This window comes from Gymnogyps californianus, chromosome 12, assembly GCF_018139145.2.
Source record: "Gymnogyps californianus isolate 813 chromosome 12, ASM1813914v2, whole genome shotgun sequence".
NCBI lineage: Eukaryota > Metazoa > Chordata > Aves > Accipitriformes > Cathartidae > Gymnogyps > Gymnogyps californianus.
The window spans coordinates 13,479,794-13,507,562 of NC_059482.1; the positions used below are offsets into that span (position 1 = coordinate 13,479,794).

Consider the following 27,769-nt stretch of genomic DNA (forward strand, 5'->3'; position numbering starts at 1 on the left):
CATTGTAAGCCTTCTTCTGGAGATCTGTTCTAAGAGGCACTGTGTAAAAAGGTTTTTATGATGAATTCAGAACTACTATCATGTTAAGAGCACCAATTTATAAAGAAGAATTCATTGGTTAAGATCTGAAAAAATAGTTTCTCAGGCCCTACTGACCCAGTTTTCAACAAAAAAGAATCAAGTGATGCAAATTAAGTTTTGAGACATTGTTATGCAGTCTGAGAAATTTGTAAAACTGTGTTTTGCGGTAATTTCTTAATAGAAGATTCAATGACTACCTAATTCTCCTCTATGCAAAAAATCTGATTTCTTTATATTCTACAGGTTTATTTTTCACAGGTAGTGATAAAATACACACTTCATAATGATGAAAAGTTCCAACAGCAACATGGCAATAAAATTCAATTTTAAAGTACTAAAGAATACTTAGATTTTGTTCTGGTAAAACGCAATACTCTCTTCCTTTCATCTGATTAAGAAGTTATAAAAATGTGCACACTTTCCATGATAGGATGTATGACACTGAGAGCCTTCCCAGATTTACTAGTAACACACTAAAGGAGACAATCAGATATTAATATAAAAGGTCTGGTTTTCTTCAGTAAAAACAAACGTGCTTCTAGCAATTGTCACTGCACATATTTTGCTTTCATTTTTATATGCTCTGATATACATGCATCAGGTGTGAAAATAAACGTTTTAAATAAATTGTAGTTTAAGTTTAAAATAATTTTAAACTAGTGGCCAGAGAGAGAGAAGAACACTGCGGTGTTATCTTTTGCCTCTGAAGACAGGAAAAACTTCCCACAACAATACATTTAACGAACCAGAACACTTGGAATTAAAGTTTTCAGGGCACTCAAAACACACCAACTTTCACATGCATTGTTTTGAATCCTCTTCAATCTCTATCAGTTCAACCTCACTCAGAAGACTCTGGGGCTCTTTTTTTTTCCAAACTTTTCCAGACAGCCTTGGAAGGCTTCGGACAGAATTTAAACGATTTCAGGATCTTTTATTTCCGATCGCTCTATGGCATTGCAAAACAAAAGTGACGTATTCTATATTAAAGAGGAGCGTTCCCCCCCCGCCAGTGTGTAGGATTTTTAAAAGTGAAAGTTAGAAAAATAATCATCTTCATCCTGACATATTTTCAATCCTCTTAAAACAATCTCAACAACTATATACAGTATGAAATTAGCTCTCGCCCGTTACCCTTGTTCCTACATAGAATTTTCTAATGTGTCTCACCAGTAATAAATTGTAAACGAGGCTATGACTCTAAGAGTAGACAGTGTGTTTCATGGGTATTTAAACAACAGCATTAAGTACTATAGGAATCTGTGGAATGTGGAGCGCAGATTTATGTGTCTTAACAATTTCTGTACTGGTTTGTAATAAGCCAGCAAACTAAGACTTTATTTTTATATTAATTTGGCCTCAGAAGTAGAGTATACTGGAGCATGACAAGAACAACAAAAATAAACTGGCATATACTTAATAACTGCAACAGTGAATTGCCTCCAATACTAAAATATTTATCGAAACTGGGGGAAAAAAAACTAAAAAGAATTACCCTCAACAGCCTGCTACCAGCTCTTTAACAGTGGGCAATGTAATGCCTTAAGGTACCTCAAACTGTCTTTCATTTTCTAGACTTAATGGCTGATTGCAGAAATCAATGTTGCCATTAGTAACAGAGTATTTGTTATGGCATGATTTCCTCTGTTGTTAGGCTTGCAGAATGATTACAGTATTAGTGAGGTGCTTTCTTTATAAAGGGCTGAAGATACAACTTTCAATTTACTATCCATTAGTAGGTGACTTTGGAAATATACATGAGGCCAGAAATCTTACCTGTTATTACTTGGAGATTTTATTTCAGCAGTCATAGGCTAGTAACTTTAAAAATTGTACCAGGAAGCTCAATATTTTATAGACATCTCCAATGAAATATTATCTGCTTTGCTATTTTATACACAGCAAGTTAACATGACATACAATGCAATTAAAATGTATCAGTCCAATTTCTATTTTTCTTGTACTTTCAAATAGATGTGATTTAAGCAGGATGCTTCATACATGTTAAAATGTGCACATAAGTTATAAGATTATAAAAAAGTCAGTAATTTGTATTTTTGAATCTCTTTTTAATCAGTCCAGTGGCCAGGTACAAGTACATATCTCAGCCAAGTAATTGATACGGTTGTGGGAATAAGGGCAGAGAGGTTAGCCAACACGCTGTTTATTAATGCTATTTCTTTGAACTATAGCTCAAAGAAGGCATCTTTCCTCACCCTTTTACATGGAGGACATGGAAAGATCTGCAAGAGAGACACCATGAATAGAAGAGGAGGAAAAAAAAACACCTTCCAAAACCTGGAGGGAGAGGCCCTGGAAACAGCATTGCCATTGGCAACTGTACAGACCCTGCACGCTGCTGCCGGTGGGGTGGCGGAGGTGACAGCTGAAAGGCTAGGAAACCTGCCCTTGGAGGGGAGAAAAGGGTGAGCCGAGAATTAACCTCTAAGGCATTGCGGGAACCCAAACACAGATGTTCTGGCATATAACACCACGTCCCTGTGGACTGCTAGGAAACGACCTAACAAGAGAAGGCATAAACTACTTTGCTGCTGTGATTTCAAATACAGCTACGAAGCTTTCAGTGCAGAGAGGGAAGGAGAAGTTATCATACCTGAAGAGGAGGGTGAGGAAGGATGTGGGCTATCCTCCTGGGCACTCCCCGTCTGCGAGAGACCCCCACCTACTCCGCTTTCTTCAGTAATGTTAGAGGACCCTGGTGTTGTCGACCTGCTGACAGACTGAGACTCTTGATCACTTCCAGACCCACGTCGCTCATCAAGACTACCTTGAATTATTTCGTCTTCTCCTTTCCTGTCTCTTTTGTGGACCCTGGAGTGAACGACCACTTGGTGGTATGTTCTAAAAACCCTTCCACAGTCCGGGCATTCAGTTGGCTTTTCTTTTACGTTTCCATGACTTTGTAAGTTGTAATCGAGTCCCTGGTTCATACCATGTGACAAAAAATCTCTACTGCCTTCTAAAGGGTCTAGTTTGTTTGGCAAGTCTCTCTGATTGCCCATTTTAGTGCTGTGAACCAAATCAGCAGGCATTTTCTGCTTAGAGCCATCTGCTCCTACTAACACATACTCCCGCTTCTCCTTATCAAACATAACTCCAGCATTTGCCAAAGTGTCTTCATGGCTGCGCTGTATCTGCTGCTCTTTAGACAAAAAGCCATGTTCCATGGCCATTCCCCTTGCCATAAGCTGCCAGGCCTGATAGCTGTTTACTGGATCCATCTCTGCCGCTTTGGCGGCAGCTTGTAACCTTTCTATACAGCTGGATTTCAGAGGAGGCACCAGATTGAGACAGCCCAATAAAGAATGTTTATCCCCTTCAGCAATACTGTGGCCGATGCCAGAAATGGGCGAAAGGAGCTTCCCCAAGACTTCTTTCTCTTTCATGGGCATATCTCCTTTGTTATAGATTTGACTCTGTTCACTTAGACTCGCTTTGTCAGGAGGAAGAAACCCACTCTGCAAACATGACAGATATCTTGAATATAAGTTTGCATGAGCTTCCTGAGACATGCTGCTGATGGAGACAGGTACTTCGGGATCATTAGGAGATTTGTTCTTTACAGATAACTTGTTCAGGTGAACTTTCATGTGATTTTTAAGAAACCAAGGCTCTTTGAATCGCCTCCCGCAGATCTGACAGCAGTGTTCAAAGGAATCCTTGTGCTTTCTCATGTGGCCTTTTAGGAACCAGGCTTGGCTAAACACTTGGCCACACACCTCGCAACGAAACTCGTTTGTGGATTGCTCCCCGTTCCCGTTGGAGCCCTGGCCCTGTGCTGATTCTGCAGTTATGTGAGCCTTCTCCACGTGGCTAATCAGCTCCTCCTCCTGCGAGGCGGCGAAGTCACACAGGGTGCACTTGTAAGGCTTGTGCAGGATCCTTATGTGCCTGTCCAGCTCTTCTCGCTTCTTAAACTTGCCTTTGCAAAACGTGCATCTGAACCCAGCTGTCTGAGCGACAACTTCTTCCTGGACACTGACTGGCTTTGGAGAGGGAACAGGGTTTGAAATATCAGGTGTGCTGTGATTAGCCGGCACAGACAAGTTACAGTTTGCGAGAGGCATTGGCTGGGTGTGCTGCTGTGCTTTCACATCAGGTCGTGGCTGCAAGAGGCTGCTCTTCATCTGTTTGTCCCGAAGAATTGCTCTCTCCTCCAGCTCATGTAAAAGTCTGTTTTCTTCTCGGACTCTTCCACGACCTTTGCCAAGGTTTCCAAGCTTATGAGTACGCAGGTGTATCTTCAGGTTGCCTTTTTGAGCTGCTCTGTGGTCACAGTATGGACACTTAAATGGTTTCTCTCCAGTATGAGTTCGCATGTGTAGTGACAGGATGCTGTTAAATCGAAAGCGTTTCCCACAGAGGGGACATGGGTACTTTCTGTTTTTCCTGGCATCATCCTCTATATCGCTCATCTGAGACATAATCCCTAGGTTTTGTCCATTTAAGAACTGCTGCAGATCCACGCGCCCATTCAAACTGGTATCAACCTCTCTATTGAGCTGGTTTGCCAACAGTGCCATCTGACTGCTGATGGGCTGGTTTGCTATGGACATGTGGCTTTTGTCTTCTAGCGGCGCTGACGCCTTCTCCTCTGGATTCTGCCTGTTCTGGAGCTCCGGGAAGGCATGGCTGAGCTGGGAAGTGATCTGGTGCAGCTTCTGGCTCATTGAATACTGCCCATTGAGTATGGTGCTGTTGAGATGGGCATCAGCTTCTGGCACAGCTGAAGAAACACCAAGGCACAAACTAGCTTCCTCCATCTCTGAAAATCAGAAGATATTTTAGATTCAGACTGTGAAAGAGTTACAAGCATTGAATCACTGACATACAATTTGCATTTTATGTTTTACCTACTCATAATAATGCAAAAGAATTAGTGTAAAAACAATAAAAAGTGTATTAAATGCCAACTGTGCTACACAATTTTGATCATACATGTGCTTTCATCGTTCTGTATGTTTACCAATAACCATTAATTACTACTTTAAAGTATGCTACAATTTCAAAATCTAATTATTACAGAAGGGGCAAAGGCTTTTACCACCTCCCTTGTCTTTCTTCTCATGAAATTGCACCTGTTTACATTTCTAAATCTATAGAAAAGGAAATGTTATGCATCTCTCCCATTTCCATTAGAAAAGCCAGCCAAAAAAAAAAAAAAAACAAACCAAAAAACAAAAATAGAAATCCATTTGTAACTTTCAGTTCCATTAACCATATTCAATATATTACACATTCTACAATGAGAAAGATAGTTTTATGATTTGACAAAAAAACGATGGTATGATATTTACTGGTGTACAATAAAACAAGATAATGTTTTGGGAAAAAATAAAGTAAAGGACAAGCTTTAGAACAATAAAAGGGATTTTGCTTTAGTCAACAAAAAGTGCAGTAATATCTCATTAAGCTGATTAGTATGCTGCTTAGAAACAGTACTAGGTGCTGTAACACATGATTATAATCATAAAAATCCTTCAGTGTTTGCAAGTAAGCATTAACGAGGTATATTAAATTTTAAGGAGACTGCGACTAGCAGCTTTGTAAACCTCTGAGATTAAGATTTAACCCTTCTGTTACAAAACATTGTTATTTTGTCATTTTGAAACTGAGCCCATCAAAAGGCACATAAATTATCTTCTGCCAAGTCTTTTAATTCATCGTTGAAAACCTTCAGATTTCAGTTCTTAGGAAAACTTGCCAGATTATAGAAAGAGTATCTCTGTCCTTCGATGGGTAAGACACATGATTTAAGGCACTTTGATTTGTTTTAAAGAGCTCTCTTATGGAACTAGATAAAACCAATTAAAATCTGGGGAAGGTGTTGTGGAAAGCCTCAACAAGTTTAAGAATTTTAATAACTTTCCTAATACACAGTAATGACTACAAATTGTACCTACACTATGTATATTGCAGAAAATTAGAATTCAAAGCTGTTTGTTAAACACAAGTGCTCTGTTCTGGTCTGCATAATTGTCCACAATAATCTTCTATCCTTGCCACTTCTCTACTCTATATAGAAATAATGTATCTATAAAATTCTATTTAAAATATAAAGTTTTACATTAATAACTCTCGAACTATATGATGCTATAAGGTTATATTAGAACATAATTAAGATCTGTGTTGTTCAGTGGAGTGATGTGACACTTCATTCACTAATAAAATTACTGAATTTATACATTATTGAATAATTAATTTGGTCAACTTTCTGTTTGGCTTTAGTCAAAAGCATTTACTCTATGCCTTCTACAAGGGCTACAGGCACACTGCAGGTGGACACCATTCCCCACATGGCTTCATAGTGGCCACTTGCTAGAAAATTTGAGGCCCAAATCTGGCACATACTTAAAATGCATGTAATTGCATTCATGGGAGTAGTCCAGTGGACTTCAAAGGGTGACTCTTGAAAGCAAAGTTCCACACATGCTTACGTATTTGCAGGATCAGGGCCTAAAAAAAAGCATGGGTGGTCTCTAAGAGGAGACCTATTTGGTCCTCAACAGCATGACTGAGGTTGTGATACAATGCAGGTCTTGTAAGAAGTAAAGGGGGAAGTGTATATTCATGTGTATTAAAGATGAACATGAGCTACAAAATTTTGCTCAGATGTAAAGCAGATCTTTTTCAAAGTTTAACAGTGCTCAGATTCCGGTTTCATGTTGGGGACCCATTACTTACATGCTGTCAATGTTATTATTTATAAAAATATTAATGAGATCAAATATATAAAAGGAAAAGGCTTATACCTATAAGCTATAGGACTGCACTTAAGTCTAGCCTGCAGTTTCCCAAAGGTAGGGTAACATAGTCAAGCCAGGTGTTCACCCAAGGTCATGTAGTAAACGAACAAAATTACTGGTTTCCATGCAAGTTTTCTGTGCAGCAGACCACAATCATTCAAGATGTGGGTACACACAAACACATGGGTTTTTTTAATTTTTGAAAGTTTGCTTAAGTTTTGAAACAAACCAAATTTCGTGTTCAAATGGATCCGCTAAACATTTGGGAGTTGTAGTGCTTAGGCCTGCTATTGCCTGAAGTTGACTGAGATTGGATGTCTGCCTATGCATTTCTCAAAAAAACCCAAAAAAAACCCCCAAAAAAACCCACCCCAAACAAATAACCCCAAAGAAACCAACACAAGAAAACCCCCAAAACTAGAATCTACTTTCTGTCTCGATTCCATATATCACAGATGTTTTTTCTGCTCACCATGCTTAAACAAGGCATGTTGGCAAACAAAAACATAAAAATTCAAGAAATGCACTGCATGTACAGACACATAGATATATTGAAGAGGGTTTAGAAAAGTCTTTGTGAATTGTCATTATTCTATAACATCTTGAAAAAAGCAGTCTAAATTTCATTTGTTCAGTTGACCTCAATGGGAATTGGTGCCTTTACATGCTCAGGAAGGTTTGGGAAGTTGATTTTAGCATTTTATGCTCTATCGAAGTTTGGAAATGCCGACAGATCCCAGTGGAGTTTATTAATTCTGATGTCTAACCCTAAGCATCAGTTCAAACGTATGGTTATTTGGACTGGGGAGGGGAGATGGAGTTGTGGTTCAGATTTTAAGTTATTCTGTGGCTCTTTTTCAAAGATAACTTTAATAAAGTAACAACAGCAGTTGTAGTTGGAACATGATAATTGTTTCTAAATTTTTTTTTTTTTGCTATGTTCTGTCTCCCACAAACATACAGACACATATAATGTAGAATATAGATAGAACGAGTCAAAAAAAAAAAAAATCAAGAGGAAGACCAAACCCATAATTTTTCATTTAAAAACTAATAATTTTGGATCAAGTCTGGGGAGCCTGACCCACACACATTGATCTTTTGGCATTGGAAATTTTATACGTTTTTGATGAAATATGCTGAAAGGCCAGCAAAGCCTCTGCTTAGTGAGAAATAACGCCCTCTGAATGCCCCATAGTCTGATCAGCTGTTTAGTTTCCAGGATCCAGCTACCACAATCTCAAGATGCTACAGTTCTTCACTTAAACTGTATTCCCACCCTCACCTGCCCCAGCTTCTCGTAGTCCTGTTCCTGCCTCTGGCTCTGAATTGTCTGTTCTTTTCCTCACTCCTACCTGCTTTCATTGCGAAGTATAACCCTGGCATTCAAAGTACTGCCATGTGAAATTTCTCCTCCCGCAATTCCTGGTTACTGCATTTAGGAACACAGGGACCCCGCTACTGTTCAATTCTCACGTAAATCAGACTCTCAGTGTTCTTCAGTCCATTCACAGCAAAACCCACCAAAATCTCATCTTGTATCCACATGCAACAGAGAAATAAAACTCCTCCTCATCCATCATTCCACTATGAATTAGATAACCCAATCTAATTTGCCTAATTTCTCTAAAAAAAATTAGCAATTTCATTCTCTCCCTCTTTATCCATCATCCCTGTCTAGATCTATGACCAGACAGGGTTACACCAGGTGGGCTAAGGGGCTTTCATTCCCCAGTGAGCCTCTTGCTTCAGGCCTTGCAGTTCAAGGTCCCCACCTTGGTGTCACGGTGGTCATTGCACAGCCTCTTCCCGTCGGCTAGCACCCTCTCTCAGGGTTTGGCTGCTCTCCACAACACCCAAGAGGCGCAGGGGTGCTTCTGCATCACAGACATGCCCACAGCCGTGCAGTCCTTCTGCCTCCCCATGGATTTCCCTATAGACACAACCATCCTCCTCAGACCGGCCTGAAGTACAATTTTACTGTATCCGTTCTGCCCCAACAACGAAATGCTAAAAACACTAAAAAACCCCACCTGAACGGACTTCATTGAAATTTACCTTTTAACAGATAACCAGTTAGTAATTTCAAGTGTTTTGACAAAATAATTATTTTTCACAACATCTTTCTTCATTATGACCTGCCCTTCTTGCCTCCCCAAACCAAAACACCAGGTATTCAAAAATAAAAAAATCTGGAAATGTCAATTTATAAGTGCTGCTGTGATGCTTCATGGGAGGGAAAATGTCTAGCTTTCAATTTTTAAATATATAGTCTATTACATTATTTTCATGATTCTGATATCTCTTATAAGGAAAACAGAACGTTTTGCCATCACTCGCACTGGGAACAGAAGCACAATGTTCTCTGTAGTTAACATATGTTTACAAAATCAACTGCAAATCAAATTTGAGATTGTTAAGAAATTCAAAATATGTTTGTTGAAATTTATGTAGTAAATCTTTGACCTTTAATTATCTCAAATGTTTTGTAAAGACAGCGTCTCCCAAAATGTGGCACCATACAGAACATGTTGGTATCAGGAGTCGTTCACGGGCTGCCCTTCCTAACCTAAACAAACCCTCAGCTCTTGCCCAAGCGAGCCGCTCCAGCCAGAAAGCCCACTCCTCACCCTGCCGCGTACGCACAGGCTACAAAACAGCTGGGTTTATACTGCGCAGGGCAGGGCAGGAGCGGTCCCTCAGCAAGAAGCAAGCAAACCATCAGACGACAGCCATTTACTGTGTCGGGTGTGCAGTTTCCTATTTCTATGAGGAGGGTACTCAGCTTATGAAATTCACAACTGGATACATATATGATAAAAATACTCTCTCATCTCCCACATGAAGGTACAGTGAGACATTCAAGTCTCTTTGATGATACTAATAGTTACTTTGATTTCACTCACATTTTTGCCCTCAAGACTATTTCCTGTGATATCAATAACGAAAGTTCTGACTTTAGCCATTTCAATTGAACACACAGATTTTATTTAACTATTTGAAATGGATTACTGGAATTTAAAACCAATTATGACACCAGAAATGCCTGTCATCACAACTACATTAATGTAATATGAGAAGCTTGGCTTCCTTTTGCTGGAAACAGAGCAAAAAAAAAGATGGCAATTAGAATAAAAAAGTTTAAATATAAATATATGCCTACACACACACATACACATGCAGACACACGTATCTGTATACATACACATATGTGCATACACACACCTGTTATCTTTGTAAATAGATGGGCCAAATTCAGCCCTTATTTACACCTGTTCATTCCTACTGGACACACACACTAAAGCATTTCCCTCTTCACTGCTGTAGAGAAAACAGTCATTTTAAAAACAGTGTTGTGCTGTTATTATAGCTTAGATTAGGTTAGTTAAAAGATTTACAGTTCAGTAAGCAAAGTAATGCTTTACAAGCTCACGTGTTTAAACGACAAGCTCGCTCTGGCCCTGATCCTCTGAGCAGTTAGAGGTACACACACTGTTACTTATGCTTTCAGAATATAGACCTGGTATTTATCTTTCCAGCTAGAAAAATTCACATCTATCTACATTATCTTGTGGTCCATTGACAAATTCTAAACACTCCAGCACAGACTGCTTCAGTTCTTAGCAACTCATAAACAGGTATCGCTGAGAAACTTCAGAATATATATTGAATTTTTATTAAATACTGTTCTTATTGTTGTAGCTGAAACAGTTTAACTAAGGCTGTTATAAGCATAATACACTCCTGTTAAGAAATACAGAACACCAGACTACTGAACCCTTTCAGGGTCATTAAACAGCTGTAAACATTATTACAAAAATAAACCAGAGATTTCATGCTTACATTTTAGCCCAGAGCTTGGTGTGCTGAGCAAGTACATTTTTTTCATCTCTTACAATCAACGCTGGTGACATTTGGGCATCCAAACAAATTACATCACAAATATTACTGAGGTGGGTAGGATACTGAGCAGTTTATTTGCCAGATGATTAATATATAAACAGTAGGGCAGGATAGATGACCTACTCTTCTTTGACTGATTTGTAGGCAATACTAAGAGACATAGATGTAAATAGTTAAATTTTAACAAAAACATGTGTGCATAGAAGGGGAGGAGAGAGATCAGCTGTATTTAATGCCACCAGGACAGCATTATCCAATCTGATAAAATGAAATAAACATTAGGCCAGATTCTATTCTCATTTTACTTATGTAAAATAGAGTAACTGCATCGAGTTCATTGGCGTTTTCCTTTTTTTTTTTTTTTTTTTTTTTTTTTGGTGGTGGTGGTGGTGAAGTAGGTGTCCTGCTCCTTGGGGTATAATATAATTATATTAGGGAAATACATGGTTTCTGGAGTGTAACAGAATGCCTTTTAAAAAAAAAAAGTTGGCCTACAGGTAATGTGTCCTATCTATTTGTTTTTATTTAAATATTATTAAGGCCAACTTGGTAATTTGTTATTACTATTAGTCACTTTACCATATTTAAGTTTTGTAGTCATTGCAAAGCATATGTAGCTTCTAATAATTAAAAACTGGGGCGAAGCACCACTCGAACACAGTATGTACAAAGTACTGGGTGATCCTGTGCTGACCAGCTCCCGCAGTCCCGGCCAGGCACCCAGGGTTGGGGTTGGAGCCTCACGCGAACACCCATCTTCCAGCACCCAGCCGCTGCAAGACCAGGGGGGAGCAGGGAAGGCATTTGACAAAACTATAGCCGCTTTGTAGTGCTGATATTTAAACAAGCTGCTTATTGATTCCAAAACAAAGTACTCCTTTAGTAACAACAGAGCCAACTCATTCCACAACAGTTTTTATGTCTTAAAGAAGGGTTAGCAGAGGGATTTTGAAGGTTCAAAAGTCATTAGCAGACAGAAAATTGTTTGCTGAGTCTGTACTGCTTTCGCTCTGCACTGAGAAGACAGTTGCTTTCTAAAATACTTGTTACGTCTGTAGGGTACTTTCTAGCTAGCACAGCATTTTGGACTGATAACTGATCAGTAGAAGATAAATTACCAGAACAGTCTTTGGTTGGTAGCACCCATGGAGTGGAGGACTGTGAACTGTTTGTGATCACAATCTAGGAAGATGAGCAGAGAGGAGAGGAGAGGTCATTTATAAATCTCACTCACAGATTAGAATAGAAAGATTAGAAGAATGCAGACAAGCTGTTTGATTTATTGCTACTTTGCATGTGACTTAGCAAAATCTGTTTTCCTTCTTATTTATTCTATTTCACTTGCATATACTTAAGAAGTCAGATCCAAAGAAGAGAAAGATAAATAATTGGTACTGAAAGTTCAGTAGAATAAAAAAAAAAAAAAAATCCTACTTTTTTTCCAGGCACTGGTTGCATCTGGGATCATTATTTTTTAGCTTATAAGCATTGATTCTCATTTTACTTTTTTTTTCCCCCCTCGTGTTCTCCTGATGACAAAAGTAAAGATAAGAGTGATATGAAATTTCAAATGGGAGCCTGATTTGTGGAATGCTTCATTAAACTAAAGCTTCTGTTACTTTAGAGACAGCATTTTTAAAAGTAAATTTGTTATTTTCATGTAATTTGGAATATATACAACTGATTAAACTCTCTCCGATTTGATCAATCTCCTGTAGCTCCTATCTGATCATTCACTTTAATTAATCTAACTGGCATCCACGTCAGATTGAAGAAATCTTAAAATTAAGCTTTTAACGATCCACTTTAGTATCACGCAGTACAAATAAAATAATAAAATGCTGGAAGACTTTGCAAAGCATATTTATGGTTTCATTTTTTGTCATTTTTACAGCATGAAACGGGCTCTGCATCTTCTATTCTCATCTGAGGACACTGTACCGCACCAGAAGTCTGTAATACTCTAACTCATTATATAATATTAAAATATACATAATGTTGACGCTATTAATCCTGCGTTCCTCACACAGGCAAGTTCCAAATAAAAGGCAGTGCATTTCAGCTGGGTGAGGACAGGAGGATCAGGCCCTCTATACCAATTACGAAGACATCAGGCAGGAAGAGTTAAGACCACAGAACTCAAATCATAATTTGAAACAATTTAAATCCAAAACTATAATGCTGGGTTGATGACTTTATTTTCATTTCACAAAGGCTTAGACTTAGATTTTGTGCACAACTAAATATAATGTCAAATGCACATATGTCCCAAAGATCAAAGTATGATTGATTGTGAAATATTCATACGCGATAGCCCAGCGAGATTTTGTTCACAAGGGCACCTGTCAGAAGCATAAACTTGGATACAAATCATCAAATAAGTATGTAAAATCGTTACTAAAATCCAGGCATGCAATCAGATAGTCAGTTGTCTGAAACTGTTGGACTGTAGCCAGCACAGTGGCTCAACAGACTAATGCTTTGGTCTTTGCAGATCCTCAGGGCCCTAGTTCAGTTCCTCCTGCTACTGGTCGGGTCAACTGTCTGTACCTAGTGTTGACTTTCCTGGCACTTAATGCTAGGAGTAAAGAAAAAAAACCTGAGTCCATAAGTTTCCTTTGACCTGAGCCACAGAAACATCTGCTGGTTGAGTCACAAACTGCTTGTTGGCCAAGTTTAACAGTAACCGATCCTGTTGCGGATCAGCTCTCTCAGCAGTAGGTGTCACTGCAATAAATAGATGGATTTCAAGGGACAAAGACACACATTCCCAGTGAAAATGAATAAACAGAACATCCCTGAATAAAGAAGTATATGGTCCAATTAAACTTTTTCTTTAACTTTATGCAAAATGCTGGAAGTCTGATTTGGGGAGAAATGAAATTGCACAAGTGGGATTGCCAACAACAACAACAAAGTAATTCTGTCCTTCAGTCCTATGTCACAGAGATCCTTTAATTCACGTTAATCACCTCCCTACAATCCCAGGTCTATTAGGTAAAGACTGTTACAGTTAAACCTTTTAAAAAAAAGCTTTCTAACAAATTAAGTAATTTTCTCTAGTGGAACAAAAGACCTAGTTATATGGAAAGACACTGCACACTCAACTGTAGTTTTAGGACTTAACAAAGACCACAAGGTTAGCCTATTTTCTGTCAAATTAGAGAATCCATACCCAACCCTATCTACATACAGAACAAGGAAAAAGAGAATACTTATAACAGCTTTAGGGGGGGGAAAAAGATGTCTCAAGCATAGATTTAATTAATGGAGTGCATATTTTGAAAAAGCAGTAACCAATTTATATTTGAAACAGAAATATGTGGTATGCCAAATAATATCACAGAGATGTCAGCCAAGTCTACACCATATTTGGTTTCATTATCACAAAATGGTTTGTAGGATAATTAAGGATGCTCCAAATTGCATACTATTGAGTTAGACAGTAGACAAAACAATGCATCACTAAACATACAGGTTACCTGTGATGACATCGACACAGAAACTACGTGCCTAAGTAAATGTTTTAATGTTGGTCAAAAGGAAGGAGAAAGATTAATACATTAAACGTTGCATAACCTGTTGCACATGAAAGAGAGCATATGCAACAGTACATACTCTCAAAGTACATATGTAATACAACTGCATTTATTTTACTTCTAATGACATTGAACCGGGAACAAAGGAGAGGAAAGAATATAGAGGTAAAAGATAAATTACTCCATTCTTCAAGGTCAGTATATTTAAGAGAAACCAACATTAAAAAAGTCCCCCTGCACATGAAAAGCATAACAGGCCACACTACGTATCTGGGAAGAGTTAAGCTCCTCCTTTTCCCCCAGCACGCTGCTGAAATGTCCCCAGCAGTAATTCCCACTAGCTCATTTCCCAGTATTCTGTAAAGCTCCCCAGTATCATGGGTCATCAAAGCATACTGTGATTAATACAATGAGAGAGGAGGGAAAGACATTTTCTGCATGTTTCTTTGCTGGGCACAGAAATAGCCAACATCTTAATATAATGTAAATGCAAACAGTTAGAAACTCCGAAGTAGCTTGTCCAATTTCAGTGCACCCAAACAGCTTCCAAGGCCGGACTGTAGAAATGAGTATCCCTAACTGATCATTTCCACATCTCATTTAGGAAAAAGCTCGCCATGTATCTTGACTTAAATAGATGGCTCATCCTCTGTAAAGAAGCCAGGGACAGAGTCCAGAACTCTTGACTCCCATTGCTTAGTCCAGTATGCCAGATAGCTTTCTTTTATCAAACATAATTGACTGCTGAAAAGACTGGGTTTTTTAACTCATGACAGACCTGTCAGCATAAAATTTTTTGGTTAAAATATTACAGAGAGTTATTTTGGTTTTTAATAACTGAGATTCTTTGGCTGTTAATCCCTTCTACCTCCAATTTCTGTCTTCTCTCCTTTCTTCCCTCAACCCAACTGATTTATTTTTCCTCCCCCTATAACACATAGACTTGGTGGCAAAAAGAAAAGACATAATTTAGAGGGTCATAGTGATTCTTAGATACAAGTGGCTTCAATGAGTTATTTTTAATACTAATTTCCAGGAAAAGGATAATGTTGAGAAAGCCTCGGTTTCAGTGGAATTAGGAGTAAAAGACGCAGCTGAAAGAGGCAGGGATGCTGGGAGGCAGGTGGATGCGGGAAAAATAGAGCAAACATTGCTCAGAATGCTCCTTGTGTTTGTGGTCTCCAAAAAAGTAGAAACAGCAAACTCCTTACAGAATTAAGTGGAAAAAGATAGATTAGGAAACACAATACAGACTAAGGATAGAAAAAATATACTTAATTAACACTGAAGAAAAATGAAACACTAAAAAATACAAATCTCCTTTATCCTTTGGTGTTCTGGTCTGTGCACACTTTCACTGATATGATATATTACTGCTGTTGTCATTTAACTTTATTAATTGATCGGTGTCATTACACAAGAGCGGAGCCAGTAACTCTAGAAGCCACCTCGTACCTCCTATGACGCTTTCACACTGAGATAAGTGGTTTAGACTTAAAAGGGTGTGGTTAGCAGTCACTGTGCACAGCTAAGGCACCGACAGCTTGATTTTGCAACTGCTATAATCGTATCTATCCCAAGGTCAGAAAATAGTCAGAAAACATGTTCTTTTTCAGATTGTCATTTTAGAGAAGCAAAAAAATACATCTATCTGCAGTACTGCTAATCACACTGTTCTTTTGGCCAGCTTCTTGAGCAGGAAGGCAATCCCAAACAGGAATGTCTATACTAAAAGTAACTGACTTGGGAGTATTTCCCTCTATTTCCCTAGCTGCTTTTTAAATTATCTCTACCTGTCGGAGTGAAATCGTTCTGCCTGACAATAACCCTGCCTTTTCCTCTGAAGGATGGTGCAAAACAGTCGTAACCATTCTGCGATTAAGCCAAGGAAATAACAATGATGTCACACAAGCGACCATAAAAAAGGGTCACATCTTCGCAGTACTCTTGAACGCAGTGAGGTACAACCCGTGAAGTGAACAGAGAATCTCCTCCTACCATTGCGCTGCAAGATCAAGTACAGGAAAGGGAATGGCTACGTAATGCATATATCGAAGGAAGCATAGATGCAAGCACTGATTATGGTAAAACAGTATGTGCGTCTAAATACAATGGCAGCATGACCTTCAGGATCCCAACAAGCTGAGCACCGATTGCTGTTTGGGCACCCCTGTTTTATCTGGGCACAATAGCTTTGATCATTAATAAAAAGGACACTGAAAACTTGGCAGACACATAGCAGATAGATGAATACGGGGGAGGAGGAATGCTATAAAAATACAATAATGTATTTCAAAGTTATCTGCGGGATAAAAATCCTTTAAATAATTTTGACGTTAATTGCAACATTCTGGGCCCTTGGCTGAAAAGACAACGTATCGTGGTTGATAGGTGAGTGGCAACAAAGCTGACAAAGAAAGTCTGATAAATGCAATCACAGGATGACAGACTCTGGCAAGTTCAATTACGGCTGCAAAGTCAGTTGGGAGATGGACTCTGCTAACTGTAATATATCCTTAACAGCCAGCTCATGCCACGTACAGCTCTGACCAAACTCCTTCAAGTGACTGACAGGATCCCTGGAGGCTTCAGTCCCGTGGCAGGCTGAGAGTAGCGAGAGTTGTTATCAGAAAGACCAGGGACTAACAGGGAGTACTTTACTGCAAAAGTTTTTGATACAACATGCAAATAAACATAACTAACTCTCAGTGAAACTACTTCAAGTCTCTTGAATAGTCTGTGCACGTGAGCAGTTTGTGTTCACTTTCTCCACCTCATGTAAAACTTCACCCAATGTTAATTTACATTGCTGCAAACCTGTGTGAATCAAGGTAATTTCAGCAAAACACAAAGCCAGACAAAAGGAGGGGGAAAGACTTGATAGTTCACTTTCACGGACCTGGCCACGGGAGGTGGCAAATGGGCTTCCACTACTTGCAACAGGACTTCAAAGTGCTCCTCATTGTACAGGACCAAACACCAAAAGCCCCAAAGCTGAGAGCATTCAGAGTTCCCACATGAAACATCTGTATTGCTTCAGTTGCCCAAACAGAAACTCATTTTTCTGTTGTACTGATTTCCAGTGCCTTGCACCTACATTTACAAATACAGAGATTGTTATCTCTCTCTTTCTAATTAAAAGGATTTTCGTCTCCTTCACTTTCTACTTCTGAATAGACCAGCTATTCTTATTTGATGTGAGAAAGCAAGAAGGGGATGTATATAGCAAACTGTGGCTTCTCATACTTCAGTGCAAAATTATCTAAGTCATATTTAATCAAAGTATCAGGCTTCCTGGTAGTTTCCTTTTTTTTTTTTTTTTTAAAGAAGTCACAAAAAAAGAAGTCCTTTATCAATTTTTGGTTGTTGACTTTTATTTTCCTAGTGACTTTTTCACAAAAAAAAAATCACTACGTTTCTAAAGGACTTCTTTGTTCTCTTTCTGGGTTTTCCAAAAATACTGTAAAGTGACAATGGTACAAAAATTATACTGTAAAAAATCTAAGTACTGTGAATGAGCAGAGTTATTCATTTATACCCCTAGCTTATGAAATGCCCATATCATGTATCCTTTATCCAACAGCAGACTCTTTTAGCTTCAATCACAAGAGCTAACAATATGTTATTGATATGATTTCAGGAAACTGTCAGCAGGCAGCTTAACTTTCAGCTCCTCAGCTATGGTGAGCGTATGCACAAAATGTACCTGTACCTCTCGTGCACGAAAGCTGGCAGCGATGCGCGCATTCCTGTCAGCTGTCACAGCAGAATAAAGAGAAATGTAAACAGGTCTTCCTCACTAAATGCAGCCTCATACTCCTTACACAGCAAAAACCCGCTACTGGTTTCACTGGGAATTTTAACCGGCATCAGAAACACATGTCAGAGCACTGAGGTGCAGCTGATTGCTCCCTGCAAGAAGCTGGAGTAAGGAGCAGCTGGGCAGGTAACCAAAGGCACTGCTGTGGGCCCTCATCTTTCTTGCCCCATGCCCACCTCCTCCCCAGCAGTAAGCCCTCCTCCAGCAGTTGGCTTTTCACGCTGCGAACGAGTTTCAAGCTTCCGCCTATGCCCTCCAACTATATTCAACACAAAATCAATAGGAAGACTACTGAACAGGGAGGCTGACTGGGCCACCGCCCGGCCGAGAAACAGGTTAAATGATGCCTGAAGTTTGGTACAGCCCGAGCCAGGTCTCCAGAAGCAGTAGGAGTCTGACTCCTATCAACTGGGGTGAAAATCAGGACTTCCAATGCATTTGTGCATCTGGCCCTTTGTGCTTACTTAGAAGAATGGGTGCAATCAAAATGAGAGAGAGACGAGGCTCTCCTGTAAAGATACAAAACTTCTTCATTTTTAACCACTTCTGCTTGAAGGGAAAATAAAGTTAGCACATAAATAAGTCCAGTATTTTCAAGTTTTATATTTATGTGCTATTATATTTTCAAGAGCTGAAGAATAATCACAAATGTCAGAAGCCAGAACAGGTAAGCTGAAAGTGCATCTCTCCCCACTCTAGGAAACCAGTGGTTTTTAAAACTAGTTTTCATATTGGTTTACAAGCTTTAATAATAAAGGAGTATGTTGTACTATTAGATGTTGGTTATTTTTTCTGTCTGACGAAGAGAAATAACAGGCTGCTGCAGGAGTTAGCACAGTTGTGGTGGGTTTTTTTGCCTCCAAATGATCAGAGAAAGTACCGTACTTTAAGGATGTGCCTCACTTGCTCTTAAAAGGGTAAAACAAAATATTCTTCTAGCTATTCTAAGCCTGCCATATAAGTATTATGCTGTTACAGATTTCAAAAGGTTAGCTTCAATGAACCTGACATCAGTATAACCCAAAATAACCCATTCAAGAGAAAAGTAAGAAATAATTGCTGTTTTCTCTTTTTTTTTCCTCAGCTATATTGCTATAATGATTTTGCATAACAGATTGAACAAAGTGCTGTTGTGACAGGTGGTAGAATTCAGCTAGTAAGCACAGAGACAGGGTTCAATTTAGTTTGTGAATCCTTTAATTGTTGTGCAGCTAATTAAAGAAGGTTCTTTACACTCGCAAGTGTTTACCGTTGCTAGTATGCATACATGAAAAATTAAATTGTGCCTTCAAGGGCTGAGAACTATAGAAAAATCATAGCTGATTCTGCAACATGCTTACCAGCTCAAAATAGCTGCTTTTCACAATTGGAATTTGTAAAACTTTTTGCTAAGCAAATATAGAGCTAATTAGAAGTGTTCGTTGGACCAATTAACATTTAAATAAATAAGCCATATTGCACATTTCACAGTCTTTATTTAATGATGCTTCTTAACTCTTTGGAAAGATTCCTTTAAGTACAAATAAGTTGTCATAAAAATGAAAGACAAAAATAACACCATAACAGTATATTCTATGCTTTTTTCTTTTTGCCTTGAAGTCTTTTCTAAAACTCTATACCTGTTACTGGGGAAGGGGGGGATACACAAATCTGGTTCCTTCTTTCATCTTGTCAGGTTACCTTTCCACCCTTTTGAATGCAAACAGAAAAACATATTTGATTACTATTTAAAGTGTTATGATAGCTCTGTTTGTTTTGCCCCATGGAACAGAATCTGTTTTAGAAAAAAGTCTTACTTTTATCTTATAAAATGGCCATTCCAGCCAAAAAGAAGGGTGTTCTCAGAAGAGATTGCTCTTAGAGTAACAAAAGCAGCAGTTTGAAAGTTGCATATACAAACAGGGAAGTGAAAGAAAAAAAAATAAAAAAAATCTGTTTTTCAGGTCTACTGTTAGCATTCCCATACCAAAACCAGTGTTGTTATTATACTTAACCCCAGGGCCACAATTGCCTGTCTCTTCGGGGTCAAGTGATATTTTGCTTTCAAAACAACTGTCTTTTAATTTAACAGTCCCTTTCAATCAATAAGACCCTTCAGTCTGCGTTGAACATACATTTCCTCTCTCTCTTTCAACCTCCAAACCTCTACCTAGCACAAAGGTTACATTAAAAACAGGGGGAAGGCTTCTTGCTACTTTTTTCCAAGATGCATTACACTACCTTGTAATCACACTAAGAGCTAACATGGAAGGACTCATTGTTGACCTTGGCTTTCAGCACAGAAAACCAAATTAACAAGGACCAATTAACATTTAAATAAATAAGGAAGATTAACAAAGAATACTCTGCATACCAAGAGGGTAAAATAAACTAAAGGAAAGAGTACAGTATCTCCCTCAATCAGCATGAATGAAATTCTCCGGGAAGGACGCAAGCCCGTTGGTGCATGGAAGCACAGACTGCTCTTTCCTGTACTGGCAAGGCCTGCTGAGCACCAAAGGGGATGCAGCCGCGCGTGAAAGCAGGCAATGCTCTCGCCCTGGCAAACCCTGGGGAAAACATGCAGAGACCCCACAGTCCTGCATGATGTACTTACAGAAGGAAAGGTGCTGCCCGTATTTCTGGCCTCCGCTCTGCCCCTTCCACGTGAGGCTGTTGGTGTTTGCGATGGCCTACATCTGATTGCCGCACACCAAGAAGCACGTGGCTTTGAGCTCACGGCTGATAAGCAGCAGGCCAAGACTAGACACCTCTTGCACAGATTGCCAGCGCCTGCTACTTCTGATTAAATTTTTAGTGGGAAAGGTGCGTTTGGTTTTTTTTTTTAGATCCAGTAAATTCTAGTTAAAGTCAAAGAGAATAAAAAGTGGCCAAAGAACATCAACAGCCCAAGAGGAAGGTATTTGGGAAGTCCCTGGAGACTGGGAAATTAGTGTTTTAAAATGTCTGTTCTGTTACATTCAACCTGGAGACTCCAACCTGAATTTTTGTGCTAACTAGGTAGTTGCTCTGACTACCAAGCTACAAAATATACTGGTATGAAGTTCTCAAAATGTTCCTGTTTCAGGGAAACCATGTCTCTACCCAACTTTAATGTAATATACTTCTTTGACCTTTTGGGGGGGGGGGGGGGGGGGCTGAGGGCAGGGCACACAGGTACCTGAAGCTGTAACCTGGAGGTAGTTGTAGGGACTCCCTGTGCCATAGGATCAGATGATGCTACACCAGGCAGGATGAAGGTAAAGGGTTCAACCACCTTTCATCTTCCCTGCCTCTTGCTCTTCCCTCAGATTAATCTCCAAAGGGGACTTTCAGTTGGCAAAGTTTCTCCACCATTCTTGGATATCATTATCCCAACAGAACAATTAAATCCCCCGCTTACTAATCTTCTACAAAGCCTATCTTTTAAAAGGAAACTCCTCCTACCCAAAAGTTATGAATAATTCTCAGTAGGTTACAACATGATCTATCATTTTAAGTATTTGGATCTGGAGTACTGGTTCAGGCCTCTAACTGACAGCCACCTTTATGAATAGTTAAGAGTTCACAGAGATGATTATCATGTACTATTTAAATATGTATAAAGGACAAAGACAATAACAATACTTTGCACTTTAATAGAAGCTTCTGTCTGAAATTCTCAAAGGAGAGCTGAAGTCCTCACAAATGCACACTCACAGCTCCTCTGACCTGCAGAGTTGGTCACTGCTATTATTCTCAGGAATCTGGTAGGCTGTTATTGTTAGATTTCTCAAAAATGATAATGTCTGGCTTAATTTATAGAGCAACTGAAGCTTTACCAAATGAGTAACCCAAAGTGAATCACCACTGTAGGAATGTTGACCGGTGCCTTGCGCTGAGGCAGAAAGCAGCGTGGCACTCCACAGGTCCTCAACCCCCGTCCTCCTGGTCGAGGAGGAGAATCCTCTTCATTCCCAGGCTGAGACACGACTGACTGATCAGCACACTGTCCAGCTGGGAGAAAAGCATTTCCTGCTACTGGAAATAAGCCTTTCTGCAGCCTCAAAAATAATTCTAGATATTTTTCTTCCCAGTACTACAACAACAAAAAAACCAAAAGTGGACTCCCACTTGAGAGCCATACTTTCTTGCATGAAGAGCACTTTTCTGCACTTTGTTAGAATTACAGCAGTTTTGTATTAAAAAAAAAACAAAAGAAAGAAAAAAGAAAAAGTTTTAAGTCATCTATTTCTAAATGCCCTACTTTGATGAAGTTAAACTCTCCTGTCTTCTGATCAAGAGGCTGGAGGAAAGTGACTCTCTCTACTATCCTATAAAATATAGGATTTTAGCCACATGAAGATTTGATCATGCTCAATGGTATCTTTCACAGAAAATACGAACAGAAATGTAAAAAATAGGGACCCCAAATATCAGCACCAATCCAATGCAACTATGAAGTTTGAAATGCTGCTAAAAAGTTGGTTGGGTTTGAAAACTGGACCTGGACAATCTGAACTTACGCAAAAGGCATTTGTACAGCAGTGAAACCAAAGGTCCTCCTGTCCTTAATGCCATATTTACAGAAGGGTCAACTGATCTTGAATAATTCTGCTAATGTATTAGGAAAACACGTTTTACTTCCAACATTACTAATATGTGTCTTTTATTGTATAACTTCATTTCTTAAACAAGTAAATTTCTTAACCAAGAATAAAAAAATGCAAAGACAAAAAAAATCACGTCCCAAAGTACACAAGATTTCAAGCTTCCTTTTACAATACCAATTTTGCTTCAACATCTTTAAAAAATTCTCATGAGTGTCAGAGAAGCACAGATGACTTTCAGATCTCTTGCAAAATTTGTAATGAATTTAACAGTTACAAAGTTTTTGAGAGAGAGAAATGGGGAAAATCTATTTTAATGTGATTGCTTTCAATCACTGAACTAGCTGGGAATGAGCTGGTATCATGAAATCCCCCCTGAGCAGACAACTTCTCTTGAGACAAAATGCAGTGATGTAGGGAACTGGACCGGCTTTGTCCACTGGACACTTTGTCCTGTAAGGCTGTCTGTATTCCCTGCCTCCTTCATCTCTAAAAACCAGCTTATCATCATTTCCCTACCAGCATTGTAGTCAGTCTCAAACTTTTTTTTTTTTTTTTTTTTTAAATTTTAACTCAATTCTTTAAATCAAAATGACGAAGTTACTGAAGTAACACCCCAAGCCTCTGGCTGCACTACCGCTAGCACAATGGAGCTCTGATCTCACTCAAGGTCCTATAGCTAATAACAAACAGCAAGAGACTGAATTCCCTCATCTCAAATATAACCATCTAAAGTCAAGTTAAATTCAGCATAACATTCACAGATACAGAAGATCAGAAAATTGCTTCGCAACAACTTATCACAGAGTAACATGTTAGCACAAGTTAACTGATTCACAGTAATTTTTAGTGTACATGCTCTTGGCAAATGTGATGTAAACTTAGTACAGCTTTCAGTGAAAGACATATTTCACTGGTTTCATTAGGGCTAAACTAATACATTGTTTCTCGCATGCTGTGAGGCAGGAACTACCATAGAGACAGATACAGCAGCTGACAATTGGTAATCTGGGAGTGGGATCACTACTTATTGCTAGGTTCTGTGGTCTTTTGCCAGGGTTCAAAAATCAGATATTTCAAACTGCAGTTTGTTTTGCCAGATTTTCCTTAAAACACCTGTGTTAAATTTTTCATGGAAAGCTACAAGACTTTTCCCTAGGGCCTATTTGCCGTGGAAGCCCCACCAAATGTGCAACAGGATATGGGCTGGCAAAAATTAATAATAAAAATCACAAAGCAACCAAACTCCATGATATGCAGAGATACCATGACTTAAAACAGTGGGAGATACAAATTTTAAAAATATACATGATGGACCCAATCCAAAACCAGTTTGGTGACAGTCTTTCCAATAACCTTCATGAATTTTGGTCCAAACTCATGCTGAATCAGTGACAAACATTTATACCCATATACAGATCTCAGGGTGGAACTTGAAGCCACAGATATGTGGAGCTTATTGATGCAAATGACAATGACATATACACGTAAAGATTTAATTTACCCTTACCCTTTTTCTTTCATTGCAGTCTTTAACATAGAACACAAAAATCAAGGTGGGTATTTATAGTTAAACCTTTTTTCCCTGCAAAATTACTTTCAATAACTGAAAACAATCTGAACTAAAACCAAACAACTTTGTGCTGTATGTACATGACTGACTTACAAAACATTTTAAAGAAAAAATTCACCCACGTGTAATTTTACTATAAGCCACACACCATTTAACTACAGCAACACACTGTTCTAGAGTTTCTCTTTCTTACTTGAACATATTGGCAAGGTTTTCACCCTTCTTTTTCCTGCTCAAAAAAATTTCTCTGTAGTACTACTGAGTAGCAATGGAGCATGAAGTTGGAATACAGGGAGAACGGGGAGTCCTACCTTACACATTACTGACTGGCTCTATAAGCTTTCATGAATGAAAATAAAAATAAAAATTCAAATGGAAAAAAAAAATTCCCCAGGAGTTTCCAGTTCTTCACGCATTATTTCACTGATAGGGGAATGCTCTTCCACCGGTGGCACTGCCACCATCAACTCAATGCATTTTGGGCTACATCAATGCAATAGAAAGGAGCTGATTAGAGGACGCCGTGATACAAGACTGAGAAAACACAGTAACAGAACAACAATGCACTGGAATTATTCCTAATCATAATTATTTTGCTAATTTTTTTAGAGACTAAAACTAATATTGAAAAATCTTTGCTTTATCTTTGATTTGCTGTATACAGCAAGCTAAGATTGGGTTCAGACTGATGAATCTGCTTTCTGTTGTAGGTAAGCATGCATCTCATCAAACAGGAGCAGGGAGCAGATACAATGCACTGTGCACGCAGGAGGGGACACATACTCAACAGAATCTTTTTCTCTGCAGAGAAAGTGCACTGGTTACAAAACATACATCCACACATACCCGTGAAAAACTAGTATGGCTAATTTTAAGTCTTCCAGCCTTGACATACTGAACATGCTAAAAACTTTTGTTCAGTTGTAGCCGAGTCTACTCCAATCACAAACTATGTAATAATGAGGAGTAACATACCTGCAAAATGAACATAAAACATTTATTTTATAACTCAGTCTGCAGTCAGGTCTGCGTGTTCCCTAAATGAAGGAAAAATATATGGGAAGCTTAGATCCAGAAGTCTACAATACAAACAACAACAACAAAAAACCCTTGACAAAAATGTTTATAAACAAAATTATGCATTTTTCCTTTTTGTCAATTGTTAATTTCATGAAGCAACTACAATGAACGCAATCAAAAATAAGTACACACTCTTCCTCAAAAAGTTCCCGTAACAATTCCTATTTATCATCCACTTCCAACACTATCATTGGGCCTTCTACTTATTGTGTAGGATCTTCCACGGCAACCAGTTAACAGTTCCTATGTATCCTGAATAACATTTTCCCTCTTGGGGACCATACACCTCTGGGATGCCCAAGGGGCTCTTTCAAAGGTCAAGAGGCATCAATTCGTTTGGAAGACTTCCTACACAGGAAGGAAGATAGTTTAATAAGCATTTACAATGAAAAATTTTGGAATAACCAAGCAGAATGCACACAACGGCCACATTAATATTGCTACTGTATCCTCATTGGATACCCACTGACTTCTATTCTGCAGCTTTGCATGAAATTTATGAATTTGCCTAAACTTAGGCACAGGCTGAAATACGTTCTTAAATTGAGACTGCAAAACATCAGCACTGCTTGTGAGAGATGTGACTAACCAGAAATGTTGGGGTTTTTTTCCTATCGTATTTAATGTTTCTATAAAGCAGAACATCAGTGGTCATTGGTATGTTATAAACCATTAATTGCAACAAGTAAGTTTCACCAGCTAAAGAGGGAATCAAAGCGAATTTTCAATCAGGAAATACTCTTGAAATCTCAAGCAGATGCAGAGTTACTTTGCAGGTACAGAACAATGGATGAGGAAAATGTAACTTGTAAACAAATACTGCTAGTATTGGCTGGAGCTATTTCTCTGCCAGACTACGATACGGTCTGGCACATGATATGACTTGCACTTTCTGTTTTTATTCTAGTCTTTTTTTAGGACAGGATCTATCTCACCTATTTGCAGCCGTTCCAGCATCTCATCTGCCTAAATTAGACACCCATCTTTAAAGAGAATGAAACCCTCTCAAGATCCCTGTGCCTTTTCTGTGAGAAGCAAACACAGATAACCTAACTTTTAGACAGCATTCCCTTACCTTGTGCAGGAAAAATAGTCTTCTATAATCCAAACTATACTGAGTGTTTCACCAAAGGGCAGCTGGCATTTCCGCTGCTTCGCCATGAGCACTTTTTTCAAAATCATATTTTACAGGAATCAAGACTAAATTGTTACTTACAAGGTTCATTTGTAAAGACATTAATTAATGGACTGCACATGGAAGCGAGGTGGGGAATATTGTGCATTATTCTGTTGGCAAGTACATCATTTTAGTAATTAATGTTGACATCATCTTTTTTAAATGCGTTAAGCAATATAGACAACATATACTCTGTCCAGCATTCCTTTTTTTGGGGGGGGGGGGGGGGGGGGGCAGGTGGGGAGGTGAAGGGGGATGGAGAGGGAGTCTCTCGTGTCTGAGCACTAATACTGCAGTGGGGTCCTCCATTGCCCAGTAAGGTCCTAGTCTGTCTTGGTAAGAGGTACACTTTAGGTACAGTTCTGGACCTGAAGACATTTTTGAGAATCTAGCATTCTCACAGACTGCCAGAGCTGCAGAGATCCAAACTCAGTAACATTTTTAGTGAACCGTTCCTTTAAGAACCCCCATTAGTGGAGTCATTTCCTTCCTTACGGATTTCAGGTAGAAAAGCAACTCATGGCAAGCTTCCACTTCGACCCCCGTGTTCAGACAGGCTCCAGTTCCCTTCCTCTTCCTCCCTCCTTCTCACACCTAACCAATCAAATAGCTGTTCTCTCCTGTTTCCCAGATAAAGTGCATTCCTCTTTCCATAGGAAATGAAATATATGAAAAAAGGAGGAGGTACTAGTTTACCTCAGTGATGTAAACCCATGAACTTTTTTCATCAGCCTGGCCAGCAGGAACTGAGAAGCTGAGAAATACCAGTTATGCCTTTGACAAAGAAATTCTGAGCGTATCTCTCATTCTCAACAAGGTAGTGTCTAAGCACCTTAATTCTAAGGTTCTAGATATGTAGGAAGTTAGTGCCCTTCATGACGCAAAGCTATGGCATTTTTTTTAGCTGTTTATTGACCTGTTTATTATTATCTGTTTATTGAGCTGTTTTCCATGAATCTGTCTAATCCCTTTCTGAGCCTGCTGATGCTGTCTGCCTCTACAAATTCCCTTGGCAGCAAGATCCAAAGTTCACTACTCACTGTGTCAGGAATTATTTCCTTTTATCTGTTTTAAACTGATCTCCTGCTACTTCCATTGGGTGTTCTAGTTATGATTTTGTGGGATTTGGTGAAAAAAAGGGGGTGAGGGTTGTGGCAATAATTTTGATGGAATTTTGTGTTTGCACCTATCCAGTTTTTCCCAGTGAAAAGTAAGTGTCCAAAAAAAGCTACAACACAACAAGATTCCAACATGACAGCAC

General features: G+C 38.9%; 1 protein-coding gene across 2 annotated transcripts in view; it reads right to left on the minus strand.

Moving 5' to 3' along the window:
* Positions 1 to 27,769, minus strand: part of ZNF536 (zinc finger protein 536) — a 250,025-nt gene that overhangs the window by 186,518 nt on the left and 35,738 nt on the right. For both annotated transcript variants that reach the window (XM_050904238.1, XM_050904239.1), the window contains exon 3: positions 2,696 to 4,867. In XM_050904238.1, the coding sequence (XP_050760195.1) occupies positions 2,696 to 4,865 (2,170 nt within the window). In that variant the 5' untranslated portion in view covers positions 4,866 to 4,867. The remainder of the gene's footprint in view (positions 1 to 2,695; positions 4,868 to 27,769) is intronic.